The sequence below is a fragment of the Penicillium subrubescens genome (genome assembly GCF_028828155.1).
Source record: "Penicillium subrubescens strain IBT 31985 chromosome Unknown utg000001l_segment0_segment0, whole genome shotgun sequence".
Taxonomy (NCBI): domain Eukaryota; kingdom Fungi; phylum Ascomycota; class Eurotiomycetes; order Eurotiales; family Aspergillaceae; genus Penicillium; species Penicillium subrubescens.
Genome location: NW_026643151.1, coordinates 4080395 through 4103269, shown reverse-complemented (window position 1 = coordinate 4103269; position 22875 = coordinate 4080395). Strand labels below are relative to the sequence as shown.

General features: G+C 49.2%; 8 protein-coding genes across 8 annotated transcripts; 4 read left to right on the top strand and 4 right to left on the bottom strand.

Annotated features, from left to right (window-relative positions):
• Positions 1-204: 204 nt before the first annotated feature.
• On the bottom strand, positions 205-1775 carry N7473_001418 (CFEM domain-containing protein; the record flags this gene model as incomplete). The annotated part of the gene is made up of 7 exons (XM_057147358.1): positions 205-553; positions 610-992; positions 1043-1110; positions 1166-1202; positions 1259-1443; positions 1494-1623; positions 1680-1775. The coding sequence occupies 7 exons, from the start codon at positions 1773-1775 to the stop codon at positions 205-207; spliced, it is 1248 nt and encodes a 415-aa protein (XP_057015244.1).
• Positions 1776-3404: 1629 nt separating this feature from the next.
• Positions 3405-4742, bottom strand: N7473_001417 (Glycoside hydrolase family 71; the record flags this gene model as incomplete). Its single annotated transcript, XM_057147357.1, has 1 exon — positions 3405-4742. One exon carries the CDS (start codon positions 4740-4742, stop codon positions 3405-3407), a length of 1338 nt encoding a protein of 445 aa, XP_057015243.1.
• A 2161-nt stretch (positions 4743-6903) lies between these two features.
• N7473_001416 (uncharacterized protein) lies at positions 6904-8789 on the top strand (the record flags this gene model as incomplete). Its single annotated transcript, XM_057147356.1, has 6 exons — positions 6904-7108; positions 7173-7574; positions 7629-8117; positions 8180-8401; positions 8469-8577; positions 8633-8789. 6 exons carry the CDS (start codon positions 6904-6906, stop codon positions 8787-8789), a joined length of 1584 nt encoding a protein of 527 aa, XP_057015242.1.
• Positions 8790-9558: 769 nt separating this feature from the next.
• On the top strand, positions 9559-11628 carry N7473_001415 (fungal specific transcription factor domain-containing protein; the record flags this gene model as incomplete). The annotated part of the gene is made up of 3 exons (XM_057147355.1): positions 9559-9631; positions 9960-10828; positions 10883-11628. 3 exons carry the CDS (start codon positions 9559-9561, stop codon positions 11600-11602), a joined length of 1662 nt encoding a protein of 553 aa, XP_057015241.1. The 3' UTR covers positions 11603-11628.
• Positions 11629-11757: 129 nt separating this feature from the next.
• On the bottom strand, positions 11758-12955 carry N7473_001414 (glycoside hydrolase family 5 protein; the record flags this gene model as incomplete). Its single annotated transcript, XM_057147354.1, has 3 exons — positions 11758-12297; positions 12350-12714; positions 12772-12955. 3 exons carry the CDS (start codon positions 12953-12955, stop codon positions 11758-11760), a joined length of 1089 nt encoding a protein of 362 aa, XP_057015240.1.
• A 644-nt stretch (positions 12956-13599) lies between these two features.
• N7473_001413 (RTA1 domain-containing protein) lies at positions 13600-14635 on the bottom strand (the record flags this gene model as incomplete). Its single annotated transcript, XM_057147353.1, has 3 exons — positions 13600-13785; positions 13847-14391; positions 14455-14635. 3 exons carry the CDS (start codon positions 14633-14635, stop codon positions 13600-13602), a joined length of 912 nt encoding a protein of 303 aa, XP_057015239.1.
• Positions 14636-15290: 655 nt separating this feature from the next.
• hat1 (histone acetyltransferase catalytic subunit HAT1) lies at positions 15291-18919 on the top strand (the record flags this gene model as incomplete). Its single annotated transcript, XM_057147352.1, has 7 exons — positions 15291-15350; positions 15453-16067; positions 16150-17005; positions 17153-17281; positions 17340-17615; positions 17684-17948; positions 18004-18919. 7 exons carry the CDS (start codon positions 15291-15293, stop codon positions 18917-18919), a joined length of 3117 nt encoding a protein of 1038 aa, XP_057015238.1.
• Positions 18920-19416: 497 nt separating this feature from the next.
• N7473_001411 (pentatricopeptide repeat protein) lies at positions 19417-22491 on the top strand (the record flags this gene model as incomplete). Its single annotated transcript, XM_057147351.1, has 5 exons — positions 19417-19419; positions 19481-19672; positions 19751-19847; positions 20269-20972; positions 21049-22491. The coding sequence occupies 5 exons, from the start codon at positions 19417-19419 to the stop codon at positions 22489-22491; spliced, it is 2439 nt and encodes an 812-aa protein (XP_057015237.1).
• Positions 22492-22875: the final 384 nt, after the last annotated feature.

Here is a 22875-nt window from a genome sequence, read left to right as displayed (position 1 = left end):
CGAAGGTAAATTAGCCTGCAAAGTTACCACACGCGCTGGGATTTAAGATGAACACAAGAAAATGTTACGTCCATCAATTCGTACAATGCATTAAAGCGAACAAAAGCTAAGTCTAATCAGCCACCCAAACTGAAGCCACCAACGCCTGGTCCAATCTATTCCAGAAATATTCAATAATCAAATAGACAGAAGAGCAGACAAGAATCATGGACGCTGCTTCGCATCGACATCCACCAACTCTACCACGCTATTCTCCGATCGGGAGGCGTAATTCACCGAATAGCTGATAGACTTGTTGATGTTGCTGTTTCCCCCGGTATGTCTGTTGTACCCTTCCATCGTGTGCGAAGCGTATGTTCGGCGGGCAGATCCAAGCAAGCTTGGGAACCAGCGGCCAGCGAGGGCTCTGAATGCAGGCAAGCAGGCACACATGACGGAGATCTGAACCTCAATCACGGACCAGTGGATCAAAGGGTACAATCCGGTTGTTTGATTGATACCCCAGCGATTGTTCCAGAATACAACGACTCGGATAATGGCGATGATGGTTAGCCTGGTAAGGTCGTCAGTAATTAGGGTCAAGCTCAGAGAAACAGAACGTATACATACAATGATCCTACAGCAAACATCAATGCCACGGCAATCTTCTTCTTCAGTGGTAACTGCAACTTGATCACCTCCCATACCGGCATCAGGATCAAAACCGAGTCAACAAAGATATTGACCAGGCAGTTGATCAGGATAGAGACGATGAAATTGATGCATTGTCCCGATTCCTCGCCCATCCAGCCAGTCCATGTCAGACGGGTAGGCAAGCAACGGAAGGAATCCACTAAGGCCCATGTAATGCCTATGGCAGCGTTGACGACAATGAGGCCGTATGCAACATATCGAAACGAGCGGGTCTGGAAGATCCGGAGGAGGAAGAGGCACACGGAAATCTTTGCGAGGGAAATTTGAATCTTATACATCACAGCGAGTCCTTGGAAAAGCTGCATGTTGTTAGCGTTGAGATTTGAAATTCCACGAGTCAAGAACTAACCTGGTAGAACTTGGTGATGTCGTCGAAGGGCACATCCCAGATATTTTGGCCAAAGCCATAACGAATCACTGGGTTTTGTTAGTCTAACTTGGTACTATTCGGTTCCGGGAGAAGCGTGCCTACTCGCGCAGTTGAGAGCATAGATGGCAACCCCTAGGATCTACAAATTTGTTAGTATCCCCCCGAAATAAGTGATCAACAAATTGAGAAGCTTACAAAGGCCACGATAATGGTATAATCATCCCATCCCCATCCACCTGCGAGACCGCTGCTCTTGGCGATGATTCTTGTAATGAAGAAGAAAGTGCCCAGAATAAAGGGAATCAATGTTGCAGCATTGACCATAGGAGGGCCTTGAAGCGGGGTGATGTCACACTCTTTCTCATATAGTTTATATGTGGCTGCGATAGTTAGTTTAGGATCTTGTCGGTCAGACACAGATGAAACGTACTAAAATACTCCTTCACGGTGCAGTTGCTTGAAACGCAGTCCAATAGTGAGGTTGAACGCGAACTACTAGCGCAAAAGCATGACGTGTTGTTGAGAGAGCAGTCAGAAAATAGTTGCTCGTCGCAAGTCATCTAACCATGAAGAGTGAGTAATAGATCACCAGAGATTTTGCTGCAATTGTTCATACTGCACAAGAAGGAAACTCATATGATTCCACCTCTGCGGCGTGCAACCCAATCACGAGCAGAGCCAAGAGAACAAACAGACACCGATAAAACCTCATAGTAGGCAACTGCAAGTACGCCGTTGCAAAGGAACAAAAAAGTCAAAACAGAAACTATTCTTGCCTGGGGTACCGGCAGCTTTTGTTTAGGCTTCGGTATTAATGCCCCCGGTTCAGCAACGTGGAGCATGTCTCGCGTGTGCAAGGCCAGAACCTCGATCTCCACAGCTGAGGGTCATCTATTTCGCACGAATCGCCTCAAAGTTCCGTATCCAATAGCTGTTTACAGTATATATTTAGGGTCTATGGAGTCGATCTCTGTCGAATACTCTGGACCGCGGATCTCGGGTCCAGTGAAACGAGCCCTAAAATGTTTCCCTGCTCCGGTGAAGGCTTGATTGGGAAAGTGGTCCGTTTCAATTTTTCCCATTGATAATTTGATACAGCCTTCGAATGAATCGTGGGCAATATCTCGCCGAGTATCCACATTAATGCGTTGGAGGCTACAAGAGCTCCGATGGTCTCCGCTGAGATCCCAGGGTAAAGTTTCGGCCTCATAGGAACTATTGCTCACTAGGAGAAAAAACGTGAGAATCAACGCGAAATGTCTTGCTTTAGCACGTGGCAGAGGTCTAGTCCCCGAGAACCGAACTTTGAGAAAAACTTAATCGCCGCGTGGCTTTGGAAGGCTGAAAGCCCAATTTTAAATCTCATTATCACGATCTCGAAGTCGTGTGCTAGTGTTGCAGTTTGAGCGCCCCGGTCGTTTCGAAAAGTGGACCAAAAAATGTTGATCTTGGCAGCATGAAGCGACTTTGGGGATTGAAAATGCCGCCTACGGCATCAAAATCATAGCCGAGATTTTCTCCAATTAAAAGCGCCCTGTACCTGGATCTCCCGTTGAACTGCTCTTTTAATCACAAATCGGTACATACAGTAGCTATGTAGTGGAGATGCGGATTGAAATTGAAAGAAACCCTGGCCAAGGGCCGGACTAGCCGAAAAGGACCCTTTAGCCCTTGCCAAGAAAAGGGCCCTGCGAACTCTGCAAAATGGGGCAGCGATGAAAAATATTCTGCAGGTATTTCAATAATATTATCATTATTTGTGCGGTAGATGCTTGAATCATGTAGCCGTAGAGTGTTCTATAGTCCTCGTCGACACCGAACGCTAGATCTAGCATCTGAACATACAACTTAGGGCCAGAAGGACCTCCATGCCAGTGCGGGTGTTTCTGGAGGCAAGATTTTGATGTTTAAACAAGAGATAGATATGCACCTAGAAATAGAGTTTACCTTGACGAATGCTGGTTGAGAATTAGCTTCTCTACCAATAAATGGCTCTTAAAGCTCTTAAGCGCAAACTGCCTCTACAAATCCACCCAAGCGGATCTCTAAGGATGAAGAAAATAGCAAAGAAGCTATAACCTAAGAGCATATAGAGGCTATTAGTACATGAACAAGTTTTCATGTATTTGATTACACCTCTTCAAAGCTGGAATTCCTTTGTTAGACTGCCAAAACTGTACACCCAAAGGGCTTGGTAGAATTATCCATGATAGGTGCCCCGATATATATATTTAACTTCCCTAGTGGCCCGGTGGTATCTGCTATATATGTCAACACAAGCAATCCGGTTATTTTTTTCAATGAGAAATCCTTGAATTTTTAATCCCTTCTTATCCATCTATTATATTGATACAAGCAGTAGCTGCATGCCTTGAAAACTCAACGCCTCGAGCACTCGCTCAAGGAGCTCAACTCGACTCATCTTCTGTTCAAACAAATTTCTTATCCCCTTTATTTCGTCGCTTTTCATGTTCCGCCGCATGGCAGCGAGAGAATCGTATTCAAACGCTCCCAAGGATTTCTCACTGATTTGACCAACAGCCCCACCGGCGTCAAAGCCCAGCAACATACTGAGAATCGCCACTGGAGCACTCTCCGGGTTCTGTACTATGGTGTAGATATCGAACGCTTCATTTGCAACCGTCCCCGTCAAAGCGAGTAGTGCATCGAAGCCTTCAATGATATCCCCAAGCCCCGAAAGCGGGCCCAGGAAAGGAAGTGCCATAAACACACCACCAATGATCTGCAGGATTTTTTCTTTCTTCTCTTCAGCGGCGACCTTCTCACCAATGTCGACAACGTTGTAAATGCGATCAACCAGTTCACCTAGCGTAAAGACAGCGGTAGCGATGGACTGAACAACATCATCGATCACGCCGTCAAAGCCTCCGGAGGCGATGTTCAGCAGGGTGAGAATGATCGAGAGCTGGAGATTGGGGATATTTGGCAACGCCTGCTTCATGATATCCCGAGGGTCAGAGACATTACAGTCAGGCCTGCTGGTACCATAGTAAGGCACCTCTTTGGTGCCAAGGAACAAGCCACCATCGAGGGTGACCCAGTCCGGCTCCACGCCTATGTCTGCGGTAAGATTGGCAAAGAAGCCTTCTCTGTCCATAATATCGTAGTAGATGATATGAGTCTGTTGATCCGACCCAATATACTCATCTGGACAGGCAGTCCTTGATTTATTTATGCCGTTGAAGTTGTAGGTACATTCGAAAAACCGATTCCCCACGCCATTGGGTGAACCGATGACCTCGCTGATGTTCATGAAATACATGAGTTGAGGTTGAACTTGCTCCTTCATGTATTTGGCGTACTCTTTGAAGTCGTCGTCGTAGTTGGTCGTATCAGCAATGCTCGTATAATTTGCCAAAGTCGTCTCCAATTCTCCATACAATGCACTGAGCATGTAGAAGTCGACACAGTAGGGATCCAACATGCCAATGTCTGCTTCCAGCGCATCGAGCGAGGAGTAGTTGATGCTGAAATCGCAAGGGAAATCGCCGGGGCAGTCCTCACTGTCGTAATCAAGTCCACAGGGTGCATCGTCAGGGGTCGAATCGAGGCATACCGGCGAAGGACAATAGTCTCTGGTACAAGCAAAGTTGCAAAGGCCGTTGTCCTGGATATCTGGTGCCCATCCGGTGATAGAGGTGTTTTGAGCTGGAGGCATGTTCAAGGGACCCGTGGCGGTACAGGTACAATTGTAAATGGGACAGTAGCCAAAATTACACGCAAAGCTGCACAAACCAGCCAATTCTCCCTGGCCACTGCCACCGACACATGTGTCAGGGGTGAAGGGGGAGACTGTCGGAATCGTCAATGGAACCGACACAATTCCGCAGGTAGTTGACGGACAGTAGCCATATTCACAAGAAAACGAACACAAACCGGCGTAATTAGCGCTTTTACCGGCAGCTGGATAGCCAGTGACGCCGGTAGGTTTGGGCAATGTCGGATGAGGTCCCAGCTTGGTGCACACACATGCCCCAACTGGACAGTATCTCAAGCTACAAGCAAATCCACAAAGTCCATTGAAATCCCCCATCCCCATCCCTCGATACAGACTTCCTTGTCAAGGTCAGGGGAGGATCCACTGAGCGCGCTTCCCATGGTGTAACCCACCCAAGCATTCCAATTCTCGACTTCGTCAACCATTGCACACCCATCGCTGATCTGCTGGCCTCCAATTTTGAGCAAATCACTCGGCGTAGTCACAGTCAAGATCACGCCCCCAGAATGGAAAGATGACTGAATGACTCTGCAAACCGGGACAGAGATGTAGAAAGATTTTCAGGTATAATTACTGTCATTCTGTGCGGCAGATGCTTGAGTTTTGTATTTGTAGACTATATTATAGTCCTCGGAGACACCGAATACACGATCTTGCATCTGACCATAAACCTTCGGATCAGAAGGACCTCATGCCGGACGGGTGTTTCTGGTCGCAACATTTTCAATTTAGACAAGATCTAGACACCTGCATGTGCCTAGATTTAGAGTTTACCATAACGGCGATCACTGTCAAAATTATTCTCTGGGAATGGGCCTGAGAGCTCTCAAGCCCAAATTACCTACCTCTGCATATCCACCTGAGCAGATCTCCCTAGGATGAGAATCATCAAAGTAACTACAACAACGTGAGATCATCTAGAGGCTATATATACTTGGATAGGTCTTGTCATATTCTATTTCACCTGTCCAGGGTTGAAATTCGCGGGTCAAACTAGAAACGCCGGATTTTTTTTTTCACTTATGCCTTACTAGGGTATAGGTACCTACAGGTGCCCCGAAGTATATACTTGCAGCCTCTATTGGTAGTAGGTCCCCAATGCCTTCTACCAGTACATACATCCAAGTACATGCAACCCGGGGACCATTTCAGGGAGAAATCACTGAATATTCAGTGTCTGACAAAAATGGGCTCTTGGAAGACACTCAGCTAAGACACTAAGATACCAGATCGCCTTGGGGCAAACCAGCACATAACCCAGGGTTGAGACTTCCTAAGTACGGTCGGCAAGCGTGGAAAACATGTAGGAGTTGCAGCCTTACGTATCCTACGGGGCTTTAAGAGTTTCCTAAATTCTTCTAAAGAAGATATTGATTAAAGTTGCTATCCCAAGAGACTAGTCAGCCATTCTATTAGAATGCAGCTGCGATCCGGCAGCGCTGGAAGTTCAGACACTCGGTCGCGATGACTGCGCAAATTTTTATGAATAGAAGCTCTCCAGCTAATTCAAATAGATCAGAGGTCGGATCATTTTTGGGAAACCTCAGCCAAATTAGGATATTAGCACGCTGGCTCCGGAGCAAGTTCTTCGAACAAATAAAGTTATCTGAGTAGCCTCAAGAAAAAAAGGTCGGTACGTAGAAAAGATTAAACTGCTTTCTTACTTCGTATATTGCGACAAGTCAGTTAAGTAGCTACGCTTGAGCTGCAAGAAGAAATTGGGTTTACTGTATCTCGCCCCATCAGGTAGCATACTTCATGACATCCGCCTGGCGATCTACCTAACAGAGGCACTTCGACCATAAAAGGAGATGAGACGGCATTTTGAAACACCTTGCACCGCCATCCTGATTAACGTTTCCTAATTGAGCCAGACTGGGACGGAACCTTAACGCTAGGCTGAAGTTTCGAAGTTCCGTGTTAGCGCGTCCCCGGATTCGGGCCTTTCCAGCGCTTCCCGCCCTCATAACGTTTAATCGCCCCGCAAACTCTGCGAGCAAGGGGTTCAAAGCATACAAGAATAAATATGAGCCATGTGTCCACAATTCGATGAACAGTGGAGTTCGACGTCTTGCTGATCCCTTTGACAATCCCTGACACCATGACCGATACGGCCAAGTCCGAGATGCATGCTCATTCTACGCACGATGAAAGTGCTATAGATGAAAAAAATGCTGGTTCTATGCAGCCACAGGCAATTGAGGCTACTTTTGATGCAATCGGTGGTGCTCCATCTCCTTGGGGTCGTGGTCATTTGCAGCTCTATGGAGTATGCATGCTTATCTACTTGTGCTCGACTATGAACGGTACGTGCTGATCAATTAATGAGAAACGTCGATCATGCGTGTCAACGCTAACGTCAAATGATAGGATTCGATGGATCACTGATGGGTTCGATCAATGTTCTACCCGAATACCAGGCATACTACAATCTCGGCTCAAGTGGCTCGTCGACGACTGGATTGGTCTTCTCGATTTTCAACATTGGACAAATGGCTGGTGCTTTGTTCGTCTGGGTCAACGATATGTTCGGTCGCAAGAGAACTCTAGCTGTTACAGCCTTCGGTGTCTGCTGCTCGGCTGTGTTCACTGCCCTTGCTCCGACTTTGCCAGCATTTATTGCAGCTCGATTCCTGCTCAGCTTCTGCTCGACTATTTGCTGTGTTGCTGCACCCATGTTGCTGGTTGAGATTGCTCCTCCTCTTCATCGCGCTACCGTGGCTGGTATTTACAACACCCTTTACTACATGGGCAGTATTATCGCCACCTTTAGTAAGATCATCCCTCTGCCAAAATGAAAGTAATTCATCACTAACATTCGAACAGCAATGTATGGTGCCAACATTCACTTGACCGGCAATCTCAAGTGGCGACTTCCTCTTTGGCTTCAAATTCTGTGCCCGGGACTGGCATGCCTGGGAAGCTTCTTGCTACCCGAGAGTCCTCGCTGGCAGATCGCCCAGGGAAAATACGACGAGGCCCGCCAATTCATCATCAAATATCATGCCAACGGAGATGCCAACCATCCCATTGTTGCCATTGAGATGCAGGAGATTGAAGAATCTCTGGTTGAAGTCCGATCCCGTTCGGCTTTCGCATACTTTGACGTACGGAGCTTGTTCAAGTCTCGTGCCCGTCTCTATAGGCTTATGCTAGTTGTGGCCATGGGTTGGTTTGGACAGTTCTCTGGCAATAATGTGGTCAGCTACTATCTGCCGATCATGGTTAAGAATGTTGGCATCACATCCACGAACATGGTTCTGCTGTTGAACGCAATCTATGCAGTCACTGGCTGGGTTGCAGCGACTTGTGGAGGTATGTACTGTCGATTTAAGCCCTTGAATAGTGAGCATGTTTACTGATAGCGATTTCTCTAGCTCGTCTGCACGATATTATTGGCCGACGTAAGATGCTCATGGGATCTTGTCTGGGCATGTCGGTTGCACTAGCCATTGTTGCTGGCACAGCCGCTTCCTATGAGCACTCCGGAAGTGTCCCGTCGAGCTCTGCCAGCATTGCCTTCATCTTTATTTTCGGAGTCGTCTTTGCAGTGGCATTTACGCCTATGCAGCCAATTTACCCAGCCGAGGTCCTGGCTAGTACGTCAACTTCCTCAATATTGCACGCGATTTCCACACAATATGCTGACAATTTCTTCCCTATTAGATGATATGCGCGCCAATGGTATGATGGTTTTCCAGATAACAGCAGGCTGTGCCAGTTTTGTCAACACCTTTGCTGCTCCGATTGCCATGGAGAAAATCAAATATTGGTTGTAAGTGGATATCCGTCTGGATACAAACCACCGCACCCCTCTGACAGTCATCTAGCTATGTCTTCTTCGTCTTTTGGGACATTTTTGAATTTGCCTTCATTTACTTGTTCTTCGTGGAGACCAAGGGCCGAACCCTTGAAGAATTAGATGCGGTCTTCGAATCTCGTAACCCACGGAAAGCGAGCGCTCAGAAACTTGTCCCGCGCAACTGAGAGTCAAGACAATTCAGCTGGCATCGTGCTGTCTGTGATTGTACATTCAATATCTCTTGTGCTGAGAGATATTAGAGTGCGGGGGCGGAGGAGGGGGAGGTGAAGGATGCAACCAACTCTACTATAACCTCACGCTCTTCTCTCAGTATTGAATATAAATTAATGTCTACATAGACGTAGAGCCCGACGTATCCAAAGACCATGTCTGATTAATGCCATCGTGGCAATTCAAATATATCTCAAGTCCTGAACCCAGAGATTAGCCTAGCCACTTAAACTTCAGGCTGCTCTCTTTAATGTAAATGTTTCCTTGGATATTTTGTATCTGTATAAGAGATCGAACCAAACCTGAAACTGTTGAACAATTTTCACATGCATAAGTCCAAAATTTTGAAGTGCCATTTTGCCGAGTATGTTTAAGGCTAGCTCGGCGCTATTTCTAGAGCCGAGCTTTCCGCAAGCACTAGTTTACCCCGCAGACTCGGAGCGACCACCCCAATCGAGGCATTGGTGTTTTCTGGAGATCGCCTAAAAAGTCCTCCCGGGGGCCGAAAAGCGTAGGGCGCACGAATAAAACACTGGAGCTCGCTCCCGTAGATCTAAGCCTTATTCATGAATTGTCCACTATCGGACTAGAGCCAAGCCGCCCCAAGCACTGCTTATTCCGCGTTCAGCTCCCTTCGTTGCTCTTCTCCTGCCCAACTGTTCTGCTATCTCATGACAATGGACCCAAGTCTTTTACAGTCATCACCACAAACATCCTCGGCTCATGATACGTCGACCCGGTCAAGCCGACGCCGAGTTACGGCTTCTTGTGCCGAATGTCGCCGCCGACGCATTAGGTGCGATGGCCTGACAACACCATGTCGCCAGTGTGTCTACTATGAAGTTGCGCATCTATGTCACTATCCGCCTCGTAAGCAAAGACGGAATGTATCATGGAGGTAAGAGATTGTAGAACCTCCCACCATTTAAGATCTCGTCACTGACAGAACAGGTCCTATGACGAACTTTCTAATTCCCATGCAAAACTCCAAGTACTAGTCGACAAGCTGTTCCCATCCAGTTCAATCGATGATCTATCCTTCATGTCGCGTACGGCGCTGATAGTAAAAGCACAGAATTTATTACATTCTTCTATTGCTTCTGTGACTGATGACCAATCTGAAGACGATCTTCAAGATCTGGAACCGCCCCCTGAGCGAGACTTCACCTGGGATGAAGTCTCAGATGATGATAGTGAAGTCTCACGCATCGCTGACGATATCAATGGTCTTGCTGTATCATTGGACTCGCTCAATTCCTACAATGCCTCATACTTGGGTTTCTCTTCGGTTCCAACAATACTACGTGTCATTGCCCATCTATCACCTCGCATTCGCCAGGTAGTACCTCCCAGCCCGGAGACATGGAAGACCTCCGCTCCTGTAGGCGGAAGTCCGGAAAGCAATGCATCCTGCGAGATTGATGAGTTATCTTTGATCAACGCATATTTCTTGCATGTCCATCCTATCACGCCGATGATTGACGAGGTCGAGTTTCGGCAGCGCTTTGCTGACGATGCTGTCCCTGAAAATCACAAAACCTCTTGGCTAGCTTTGTTCAATATGGTGCTTGCAATGGGCTGTTTTGCATCGGGTGATTCGCAGTTCAGTAAGCATCATGTTCTTTATAAGCGAGCCTTGACACACCTGAACATGTCATCGTTCGGCTCCGGACACATATACACCGTTCAAGCCCTGGCTCTCTACGGGGGCTGGCTTCTTCACTACTTGAACAAACCCAATACAGCCAGTGCAGTTATGGGGGCAACTCTCCGTATGGCAGTTGCTATGGGCTTGCATCGGGCCCAAATCCCGAGACATTATCCGGTTCATTCTCAGAGTGCGGGACATAGTTCCATCATCACGAGGATACGTACCTGGTGGTGCATATTTTGTCTAGACACATGGGCTGCTGCAACCTTGGGTCGTCCTGGTCTTGGATATTGGGATCCTGGCACGGTCTTGACATCATCTACTTCCTCCTTGGCGAGTATGGTACGTACAAAGATCATTCACACGGATACCTTGAGTGGCTAACGATCCGACCAGGATTACGGAACAATCTCGCTTACTGCCAATGAGCAATTCTGCAAGATCGCAACCCGAATACAGGAACGACTTGTCGAGATGCCCTTGATCACATCGGATGAAATTCATGACTTTGATACAGAACTATTGAAATGGAAAGGATCTCTACATGTGTTTCTCTCCGATGCCCAACACTGCCCACCTCCTCTACGAGTTGCACGAGCAATGCTTTTTTGTCGATTCATGACGACTCGACTCACACTTTACCGACCGTACTTATTGAGCGCAGCGATACATCGAAAGCAATGGTCTGCAGCCACTCAACAAGGAGGAGCATTGGTCTCCAAGTGCCTTGAAATTGCCCGAGATGGCGTTGACACTATAGCTTCGGATTGGTTTCCAAACCACATGTTATGTTGGAATCATGCCTGGCACCTCTTCCAAATTGCCTTGGTCCTGATTCTAGCAGCTGTCTCAGATACGAATGGGGCAGAAGGTGAACGCTGCAATGAATACATCCTCAAGTCTCTGGACATCCTCGCGCAGATGGAACCGTTCGACGCTGGGGCAACACGGGGTCGACGAGTCATTCAGCTTCTGCGCGATAACATTCGGAATCGAGAGGATTCTATCCCTATGGTTGACTTTGATGTATCTAACGGTTTGGTTCTTGATCTTCTTGATGAGGAAATGATGGGAGGTGATGCTGAGTGGGTCAACTTTCTCTGTGGCTACAATTGATACTTGCTATGTGAAGAATTTCAAGGCATTTCAATCATTCTTCCATTGATAATCAAGCCTTCGTTCATAAATCAAAATTGGTCATAAGTAAAATTGCCAGGCGCAAGTACTACCACTCTGGTCGCCTCCTGCATAACCAAGTCCAGCCTCAAGTCTCACAGCAAGTAGGCCGAGAAATCAAAGGCAGCATCCGCATTTCCAGCAGCAAGACCAGCAGCCTTCAAAGCCGCCCAGTTAACATCATTGATGCCAACCTCGTAATCCCAGCCCTGGTGCGGGTCGGCATTCGGCAGGATCTGCCAATAGAACCAAGGGATACCAGCAGCAGTGATCGAGGAAGCCCAATTCCTGATGTTTGAATCACGAGTGCTCGAGCTAAGTGCGCTGCCGCCATTGCAGTTATTGTTGGAAGCAGTGGTGTAGCATGAACCCCACTCTTGCATGATGAGTTTCTTACCAGCATTCTGGGCTTTGGTAACGTATGGCTGTAGGGCGCTGGTCGCAAAGTCTCCGGTACCATAAGCATGAATTGCCAGTACATCAAGAGCTTTGCAAGAGAAATACGGATCCAGGAGAGAGTTGGAGAGATAGGCTCCGCCTCCGGTTGTGACCAAAATACCAGTGTTTCCGGCAAGGTTATCTTTGATGGCTTGGGCCATGGTGCATTGCCAGGAGGTCAAAGCACTTGGGTTTTCCTAAACCATTTGTTAGTTTGAGTAGACGAATTTATGGCAGTATTGATCATACCTGCTCATGCATGGCTTCGTTCTGAGCCTCGAACGCAAAAATGTACTCAGAGCTTTTGCTCCAAGTCTTACCATTGGCAGGGTTGACGTGAGCAAGAACATGGGCAATACGTTGCTTGAAGTATCCAATCGCATTACTATCGGTGTAGAAATCACCGGTACCATACCATTGACCATAGAAATCATTCGCAGCCTCGAGAGCGTTGTAGCTGTGGATAGATATGAGAAGCTTGATTCCATAGCTGTGCGCCTTGACCATAAAGGTATCCAGGCGGTTCAGTACAGTGTCATCCCAGTCATTGGGGTCAGACCCCTGAAGACTGTTGAAGGAGTTGATCGGGGTTCCTTTCACAGTTCCCGACTGGCCTATTGCAGTTGTTAGTCTGGAGCCAGAAGATGATATATGAACGCAATGAATCATACCGTCAAGCCATACTCGCAGCACCTTCACACCGGCACTCTGCAGGCCAGAAAGAAGAGTGGTTGACTGGCTGTCTGTCAAGCCAGCTGCATAATAAAGATTGGACCCAGAGAATGACTTCGCGGCCAAGGTAACAGACAAGGAGGACAAGCCGCACAAGATGGTCGTGATGGAGAACAGCTTCATCGTGAAAATTGGAGCTTCTTGTTGCAAGTTTGAAGATTTTTTCTGTGATACTGGAATGGATTAGCCGTCTATTCTCCAGCATTTATATACTCACATCTCCCCGTATATCATGTAAGCGGCATCTGCAGTCCGGGAGAGGCCCAAAGTGGATGATGTCTACAGAATAGGACTTTCCATGAGGGCTCCCCATACTTCAAAACAAGCTATACCAGAAAGGGCTTAGTAAAGGGTCACTTCTGTCGAGAAATGGAACTTTGGGGTTTCGCATTCGGGGGCTAAAGCGGACTTTCGAATGCCCGTTTCAACCCCTTCCCGTTTTGGGTGTTGTGGCCGAAGACTCGGTGACACCGAAACCCCGGTCATTCTTCGTGAATATGTACCCCAGCTTAATCAACTCCTCTATTAGTTCTGCTTCTTCAGTAAGATGCGGAGAAGAAAAATCCGGGGTCTAGTTGTATATCCCACAGAACCCCGCGCTAGACCCGAAAGATTGCGGCTTTTGAAGTTGTTTTGGGAGATGTCTTGAAGATTAAATTTATTATTGAGTGTAACGTATGACATCAACGCAAAGAGGAAATGTCTCAAATGGAGTGAGTGTCCTTTAAATTAAGCGTATCCATATCCCGCCAGCACGAGATCCTCATTTAACGAGCGTGCTTAGGCAAACGGAAGCCCAAGTATGGCAGATACTTGCCTGGATGCCAGTAGACGAAGAGTGCAACGCAAGGATAGATAACCAAAGCATCAAAGATGTACAAGGTCCACTCATGTGTATTGAGATATCCCGTCACACCCTGAGTAAACTCCACTAGGCGGTAAATGGAACGGACCTGGCGGAAGGCGTATAATGGTTAGTAAAGCGCTTTCCAGCCGGATTTCATGAACACTCACCAATATCAATAAAGTAGTGAAATTCACAACACGCAATAATGCTGGCCAGTGTTTCTTCTTCGTAATGCCATCAACGATATAGTCGTCTTCTCCGAACATTTCATATCTCTCATGAATACTCTTCGTGAATTTTTTCGAGGTGAAATTGAACCGGACAGCGGCGACCGAGAAGAGACCAAAAGCAAGCAGTTGTACGATAACACCAGCCTGGGCGATATGTTTCCCCCGATTAAGCTTGCTGGCTGCATCCTTCTCAGTGGCATCGACCGAGGAAATCATGACCGCGCCGACCAGCTGGAGAAAGAGAGCAACAACATCAAAGCCCACGAAGAGTGGGGTGATGAACCTAGGAGGCACCCAGCACAAGCGAAAGGTTCGTTCCTGGCGGGGAACAATCAAAAAGAGGATGCGACTGAATAGGACATAACAGCAGGCGGCCATGAGAACTGGTGCGAGAATGATGAGAGCGAATTGAAGGACGTAGACCGGTTTGTCTGTAACGTTCTGGGTCGAGATACAGCGGCCAATGTAGCCGACTGCCTCCACTGTGAATGATATTAGCGTTGGTACCGACAATTAAAATTAAAATTCTATGATTATTGACTTACTTGCTGCAGCAACGACCATGACAACCCAGACCCAGGATTTATACCTGATCCATTGCACGCAGGTCAAGATGAATGCGATGCCATATAGAACAGCCGCCACGATGGCGACCGCTAACGAGGGGTCATAGCGGTAGAATGAGACATTCCCTGTATGTTGCAAAGCTCTGCCATCGAGAACCATGGCTTGCAGAATTGGGAAATGTTATAGGTGGCCCTATGGAAAAGATGGAGTAAAAAGAAACTCTCGGCGATGAAGCGAGGGCCCACATATTATATCCTTGACTCAAAGATTAGCCTGTGACGCAGATTTCATTAATACAGTCTCGATGTTTCTGGGGGTAAGCCACGGCTCCATAAAAGGTATGGTGTTCGTCGCTTCAACTGTAAGACTAGGCCGCCAAGTTCTCGATCACTCGGCAAACGTCTCTTGGCTAAGCGACGAGCTTCTTAGAAAACCAGCATCCTTGAACGCCAGCATATCAACTATCAACCAAGAATCAGCGACTAAGCCACAGCACTGACGAAACAATTTAGGCTTTCCTCAGACTGCAAGTACAAATTGCAAGTCTTTTCTCGGTTTTCTTTGCTCTTCTCTTGCAAAACCCACGAAACTGATACCTAATTAGGAAAGGTGGCCCCCATAGCGATGCCGCGGCTGGTCACCAATCACCTTCCACAGGCTCCACCTCTGACATGGCTGAGCCTCGCGGATCCAGCCGTCATCTGGGCTTCTCGCCATCTCTAGGACATCTCCACGATTGTTTTTACCCCTTTTGAACCCCGGGAGGGTTGAAGAAAATTAAGGATGACCTTTGCGATCGGCTTGTCAAGCAGATATGCCTTTTTACGGTCGCCCAAGCAAAAATTGCCAGAGCTGTCGGGAGAGGCGCATCAAGGTAAGTCAATCAAATTCCCATTGCTAGCCATATAGCGTGATAGCGTGATGGTCCACCCCCAGGATTGAACCCAATAATCTAATACGAGCCCCTATGGGTTAGTGTGATCGTCTTGATCCGGTCTGTTCGCAATGCAAGCGAGCGGGGAAACCATGTGGTGGCTATCGCGACGTCCCGTCCTTATTGTTCCGTGATGAGAATGACAAGACGGCTCGCCGGTCTGCGGCGGCAAAGGCCAAATCAGAAGCCAGGCGCAAGCTGTTGGATAGCTCAGACAGCTCAGATGAAAGCTCGGAGAACCCCACAAACAAATTGGGCTTATCGCGATGGGACTATGTAGCCCAGCCAGAAAGTCCTCGCATGGTCATGGTCCCCACAATGCCGGCTGTAGTTCCTTCAACTTTGGAGGAACAAGGATTGAGATTCTTCTTCAACCGGTTTGTAAGTGCGGTCTCAGGGATGGCGGGAGATCTCCCTTCCGAAATGGAGACTTCGCCTTTCCTAAAGGCCATTCTTGTGCCTTCGCCCCTGCGTGATGCAACCATTTCTGTTGGGCTAGCCGCCATGTCCAACGTCAGTCAGGACCGAGCCCTGTCACTAGCGGCGCGGGAGAAATATGTGGCGGCCATTAACGTCGTTCGGAAGGCGGTCCAGAACCCTGACCAGGCGAATGCGAATCAGACGTTTCATATAATCGTGATGTTGAGTATGTACGAGGTATGAGCCCTGGTCCACATGCTGTTCTGTGCTGCAGACCCTCTCTTGATTGTCGTTCACGTAGCTAATTGAATTCTGGTAGATGGTCTGTTGTTCACCCAATGAAATCGACTCATGGACAGTCCATCTAGATGGGTTGGCGGCGCTAGTCAAACAGGCCGGCTTCAGCGATGCGCTGAGAAATACACACCCGCGCCCACATCTGCAGTATTACCTCATTTCAATCATCAGATATTTTCTCGTCCAGGGGGTCATACCTTCGGAGCTGCATGATTGGTCTCCTGAGCAAATTCCCGGTCCCCAGCCAGATCAGATCCCTACAGTCCGCCTGGTCGATATTCTCATTCGCTTCATGAAGCTGGACTCGTCCCTTCGGGGCCACCCGGACCCCGATCCAAGAATAGCGGCAAGCTCTGCTCTGCTCTGTGATGCAGAGCTGGAGGCTTGGGAAGGCCAACTTCCACAGAAATGGAAGTTCTCTTTGAAAAAGTCGAACGACTTCCAACGCACGTTTAATGGAACGTACATGATCTATAACGATGTGTGGGCGTCCAGAGACCTCAATCACTACTTCTGGGCACGATTGATGGTGAATGAGATGATTGTTCGTCATATAATAAGGTTAGAAACGCCAACGCTGGATGATATCTGTCAGCGACAAAAAGCGCTGGACACCACTTCACTGATGGCGACATACATTTGTGCTGGCGCAGCGAGTCAAATGGGAGCTTTTGGGTGTGGGCTCCCATCTGCGGGGCTCACACAATTGCCACCACTGAATGGCGTGTTCATGTTGATGTTTCCTTTGGCAGTTGCAGGACGAGCTGCTGGAGCTGGTGACGATGTCCATGAGTGGGTACTTGAAACACTCCGGAAGATCGGGAGAACGATGGGCATTCGGCGAGCTTTGGAGATGATTCCCACGCTAAAGGAAATACGTGAGCGCAAAATGAGAGAATTAGGCATAGTCAAATGAGGTGAGGATAGAGAAGTATAGAAAGTTCAAGAGGAGCAAAGAAGTATGGAAGTACACTTCTTCAACTTCTTCTATCGACTGTCTCAGATCGCCCGCTAGTCCCGATTAGGTAATACTGAAGCTGTGCCCGACGCGGTCAGACGCGCCTCCTTCCTGCATCTTCGCATCTTCCTATCTCCTTCACTTCACCATCTGGACTCGCTCCACTCCATATCCAACATGGCGCTTGAAGATGAATGTAAGGCGATCCTACTTCCACAATTTCTCGCGCAATAGCTGACACGAATGGGTTCTAGGGACATGCGACGCCAACGATGCGCTGCAAATCACGGTCATGCAGCCGGGTGATGCGAAGCCGAAAACTCTCTCAGCCTTCCACCCTCAGTTCACTTACCCCATTTTTGGCGACGAAGAGCAAATCTTTGGATACAAGGGTTTGATTATCCGTCTACGCTTCGCCGCTCATGATCTCCGCCCTCATGTTCACATTTCCTACGACGATCGCTTCAAGGCGGTTGGCGACATAGCTGCGGCGGATCTTCTTGGCACATTGAAGGAGTTCGTTCCAGAGGGTGAGTTTTTCTAGATCGCAAATGCTACCAGGATACATTAGCTTATTCTGGACAATTTCTCTGAACAGAGGCCTTGATCAATCTCCCCGACTACGAGAAAGCTGTGCAGGAAGACCCCAACGCAAAGGACTTTACACCTCCCGGCAAGCTGGTCTATAGTTATGAGTCGAATGAGAGGAACTATGAGATCTGGGCTGGATCTCTCGCGGATCCTGATGTACGGCGCATTCTTGACCGCGCGCAGATCCTGGTGTCTCTGTTCATCGAGGCTGGCACACCGTTGGCGACGGACGATCCAGAATGGACTCTCGAACGGTGGACGGTATACTTTGTGTAGGTGTTCTGGCTATGGTCTATGATTTGGTGTGATCAAAACTAACAGACACAGTTACGAAAAGGTCACACCTCCAACGCCAACGGCCTCGTCCTACTCCATTGTCGGATACGCCACCACCTACAGGTACTGGCTCTACCAGCGAGATCGCTCAATCACGCCGACAGTCAAGGATGACGCCTTCCCTCCCGCCGAAATCAAACTCTCTGAGCTCCCATCACGACTCCGCATCGCACAATTCCTCATCCTCCCCTCACATCACCGCGCGGGCCACGGCACCCACCTCTACACAACCATCCATGCCGCATGCATCGCAGATCCCACGATTATCGAGCTGACAGTAGAGGATCCCAACGAGAGCTTCGACGCGCTTCGGGATACAGCCGATTTCTGTCTCCTGCACCCCGAATTCGTCAAGCGCAAAGTGAACCTCAACCCCGACCCTAATGGGGCCTACTCTCGCAGGCAGCGCCTCCGCTCAGTCCCAACCGCAGAGCTCATCCCTACCGATGTTCTACGCGAAATCCGAACCTCCTTCAAGATTGAGGCTACCCAATTCGCCCATATTTTGGAGATGTACCTTCTCAGTCAAATTCCCCCGAGTCACCGCCTGGCCGGCGGCACCAACCTTGCACGGTTGTTGATCAAGAAGGGCAAGGCTGAAGATCCTAATGATCGGAGATACTACTGGTGGCGCATGCTCACAAAGCAGCGACTGTTCAAGAGGCACAAGGAGCTGCTGCAAGAATTGGAGCTGTTCGATCGGGTAGAGAAACTCGATGATACCGTTCGGAATGTCGAGGAGGGATACGAGATCACCCTCAAGGCTGTCGAGGGTCGCTTGCCAGGTGCTACCGATGAAGAAGCTCCCGCTGGTCTGGTTTCTCGTAACAAGCGCAAACTTGCCATTGAGGACGATGAGGATGAGGACGAAAATGGGAGTGAGGCGACCAAGCGGCCAAAGGTTTAGAATGGGACGGAGGACTGCTTGACTGGCTACCCAAGATCTATAATGACATGGGTGTATGCCACTATCTGATCGCTAAAATACTTTAATGCTTCCAAAATTTGGCAGTGAACATCAGATGATGATTTGATTGTGATCTTGCAAAAGTAGAATCTTTCCTGTAAACATTTCATATTCGAGTTGTTTGCTGAAAGAATTAGAGTAGCCAATCGAGTCGGCGTTTAGAGAAACAACCACCTGAAGCATCGCCGGGCTGGGCGGTCGGCACATCAATTTTTCCGGCATCTCCGTCACAGCTGTAGCGGAGCTCAGGCGCAACGACCGCTTCTCACAACAACCCCAAATAACCAGAACCCTCCATTGGGCTCATTCGCCGAGTCCTTTCTCCCCGACTCGCCCATTAATTGCGAGTTTGAGTGCTGCCCGCACCGATTACTGCTTGCGCACTACCCAGTCATTCCTCCCACCTTGACACCTCCCACGCTGAATCACACTTCACAATGGTAATCGCTCAATCGCCTGACGTATATTCAGAGCTCTCACGCTAACTCCTCTTTTTACTAGCTGCCTCTCGGCCTCCTCACGGCCGCACAGGGCCACCCCATGCTGGTCGAACTGAAGAACGGCGAGACTCTGAACGGTCACCTGGTCACCTGCGACAACTGGATGAACTTGATCCTGCGCGAGGTTGTGCAGACCAGCCCCGAGGGCGACAAGTTCTTCCGATTGCCCGAAGTCTACATCCGCGGCAACAACGTACGTCCCTGCCCGCGCGAGGGCAACACCCTTGTCGCAATGCCGCCTTAAGCCAGTTAGTTACTAACGACTCAACAGATCAAATACCTCCGAGTCCCCGACGAAATCATCGACATCGTGAAAGAGCAGCAACAGAACCAACCACAAAACCGCCGCGGCGGCCACGGACGAGATGGTGACCGCGGGCGAGGCCGCGGTGGCCGTGGTGGTCGGGGCCGAGGCCGGGGTGGACGTGGCGGCGGTGATCGTGGCGGTCTATGAGCGACATTCCAAGATAAATGACTTGCATGGCTGAAGAAACTAAGACTAGCAAATAAGATACCCTGCAGCAGAGAGTGGGTAAGGTCGCTCGCTGGGAGGTCCCCATCGGATCAGGTTGAACGAGCATGGCCGTGGCGTATCTGGCTCTGTATTTTTTTCAGTGGGAATCTGGGTTTCTGGATCTTGTTACGATCTACGAATATTACATATTGAAAACCTGGATATTGGTCATTTTACTGGTACCCTACGTAGCCTCGATAATTGTAGACGATGCCGCAAGAACGAGGCCCACGAGGGCATTCGATATTAGTCACGTGACCCTAATCAATGTCTAGGCGGATCGTCGCCGCAACTTGAACGATCTCAACTCCACGAGCAGCTCGACATGTCTCGGCGGGTGCTGGTTCTTGATGGACTGTGGTACTCGCTATGTCCATCATTTAGCCCATTGGCGCTGGCTCGCGCCAATCCTCTATTGAAGCAGCGGAAACCGAGCTCCCGACCATGTCCGCCGCCAGCTCTTCGCATTGCGGCGCCGCCGCGGCATCGCTGTTACAGCAATAACGCCCGCAAGACCGACGCCCACTCCCAAGTTGAAGACGCTCCTACGCGCGGTGGCAATGGCGCATCTTCAGTCTTGTCCGGGTCCGCCTCATTTCCTGACGAGCATTGGGACAACGAACACGATAGCTTCGAACCCGAGAACCACGACGAGGAGGCATTGACACCGAGGCGGAAGAAAGCGATCAACAGATGGCCCGGTGTCCCCAAATACGCCGCAGAAAAGAGTAATGACAGTCTCGAAACACTCTTACAAACGGAAATGGCCAAGAAGCCTAATATCACATCCGCCACACACATACTGCGCACGTTGATCCGGGATCGCGGTGTCAAGCCGTCGGCGCGGCATTATAAGGCTCTTATAATGGCGAATTCGGATGCGTTGCATGGGTCACCGATATTTGTGAGGAACCTCTTGGAGGAGATGGAGAAACAAGGGATTGCGGCGGACTCGGGGACGCTGCATGCTGCGTTGCAGGTATGTCAATCTTGACTTGACAGGAGCTTTCTTTCGAGGTCTAGCTTTTTAATGGTTTTTTTCTTCTTTTGTCTAGGCACTTGCTGTTCATCCAGACTTCATTCTCCGCCAAGAAGTCCTCCAGAAACTACGAGATCGATGGCTTACCCTTAGCCCGGCTGGATGGCATTTCGTGGTTGCGGGTCTTCTCCGCGAACACAAATTCGAGATGGCGCTTGAGCAAGCAGCGTTGATGCAGCGGAAGGATATACATGTCGAAGATTGGCTGCATAGTTCGATGATCTACCAGCTCTGTGACCTGGGCGAAATGGATGAAGTGCTTCGCTTGATGCAGGTCCGAGTTAGTCAGGGCAATGACATGACGTCTGATCTGTGGATGCATGTGCTACGGACTGCAATTGAAGCACAACATTATATGACGACGCGTTTTGTGTGGCGACGCATGGTTGAACTCGGTTACCTCCACCCACCGACTGCTGTGTGCAGTGATGTTTTGAGGGTCGCGGCCGGCGTCAGTGATATCGAGATAGCAAAGTCTGTGTTCCGTCATCTCGCCCGACGCGCAATCTCTCCGGTCTTGGAAGATTATCAGCAGCTTATTGTGGCCAATGTTGGCGTGGGTGATCTTCCCGCTGCGTTTGAGGTTCTTTGTACTATGCAGGAGGCCGGTTTGCCTCTTGATCAGACGACCACTCAACCGATCCTTGCGTATATGATCCACAGCAAGACCGACCGCCGGGATGCTTGGCAAGTGCTGAAGAGATTACACAACGAGAAGCACGTTGTCCCTCTTGCGAGTGTTCGTGTCATTGCTGAATTGTGTGAACACGATGCCCAAAATGACCCGACGGTGGTAGATGATGCAATTGGCTTCTACAATGAAATTCATACCATCTGTCCGCAAGGCGCCGATCTCCAGGTCTACAATGCACTGATCCGGATGTGTCGTACAGCACTCAAACGGGAAGCCGGCATCTTCCTGGTTAAAGAGATGGCCACCCTCGATGTCATTCCGGATGCCGGCACCTTCGAGACAATCATCCTGATGTGCCTAGATGCGGGTAACTACAAGTCCGCGCTCATGTACATGTTAGATCTGGCTAAGCGGGAGGCAACGGTCAGTCCCAAAGCGAGGGAGGAGATTCGGAGTCTTTGCGCGCGGTCGGTCAACGAGTATGCGCTACGGTTGCAGTATCACCCTTTGATCCAGGGTGGGGATGTGCCAACCTTAGACGATACTACCGAGACGGCTGAGGAGCCTAAACTGCAACGCAACCCACGTCCCAAGCTTGGTCGCGAGGAAAGAATTGCATATAATAAAGAGCGACGACAGAGAAAACGTCGCCGCTTGGCATTGGAGAGACTCGCCGCGGAGGGCAAAGTGAGCTCGGAGGCTATGAACGGCCTGGAAATGGAGGACTCTGAAGTCGAGCTGGACGAGGTGGATGTGGATGAAGTGGATGAGGAAGTCGAGGGGAACAGCAATCGGAGCTCTCCTTCGTCCAAAACGGGCGAATAGTAATCTCGGCGTTCCATCGGGAGATTTGCTCACGGCTGCTGTTTCGGCTGCAGGCCGATGCAGGTGCATGCATGTATCGCCACTTTTTTGTGTCTCGAGTCGGATAGATGAAAGGGGGCATCTGTTCTGGGATGGACATGACGGCTTCGTGCGACGAGGTACCCTGCTGGATATCATCATTTTTTGTACTATATTCCCAACAAATCAACCCTGTAAATTTTTGATCACGAAATGATGTGAAAAATCACTCGATCCAGCCATGTTAGTACTACTACTCCGGCTCTAATCGTAGTTCAATGTTCAAGCGCCGACCGTTTCATTTACCCGCAAGACCCAGTTGACCCGAGATTCGGACGCCACGAACCACAAGGCTGCCCTCTCTCT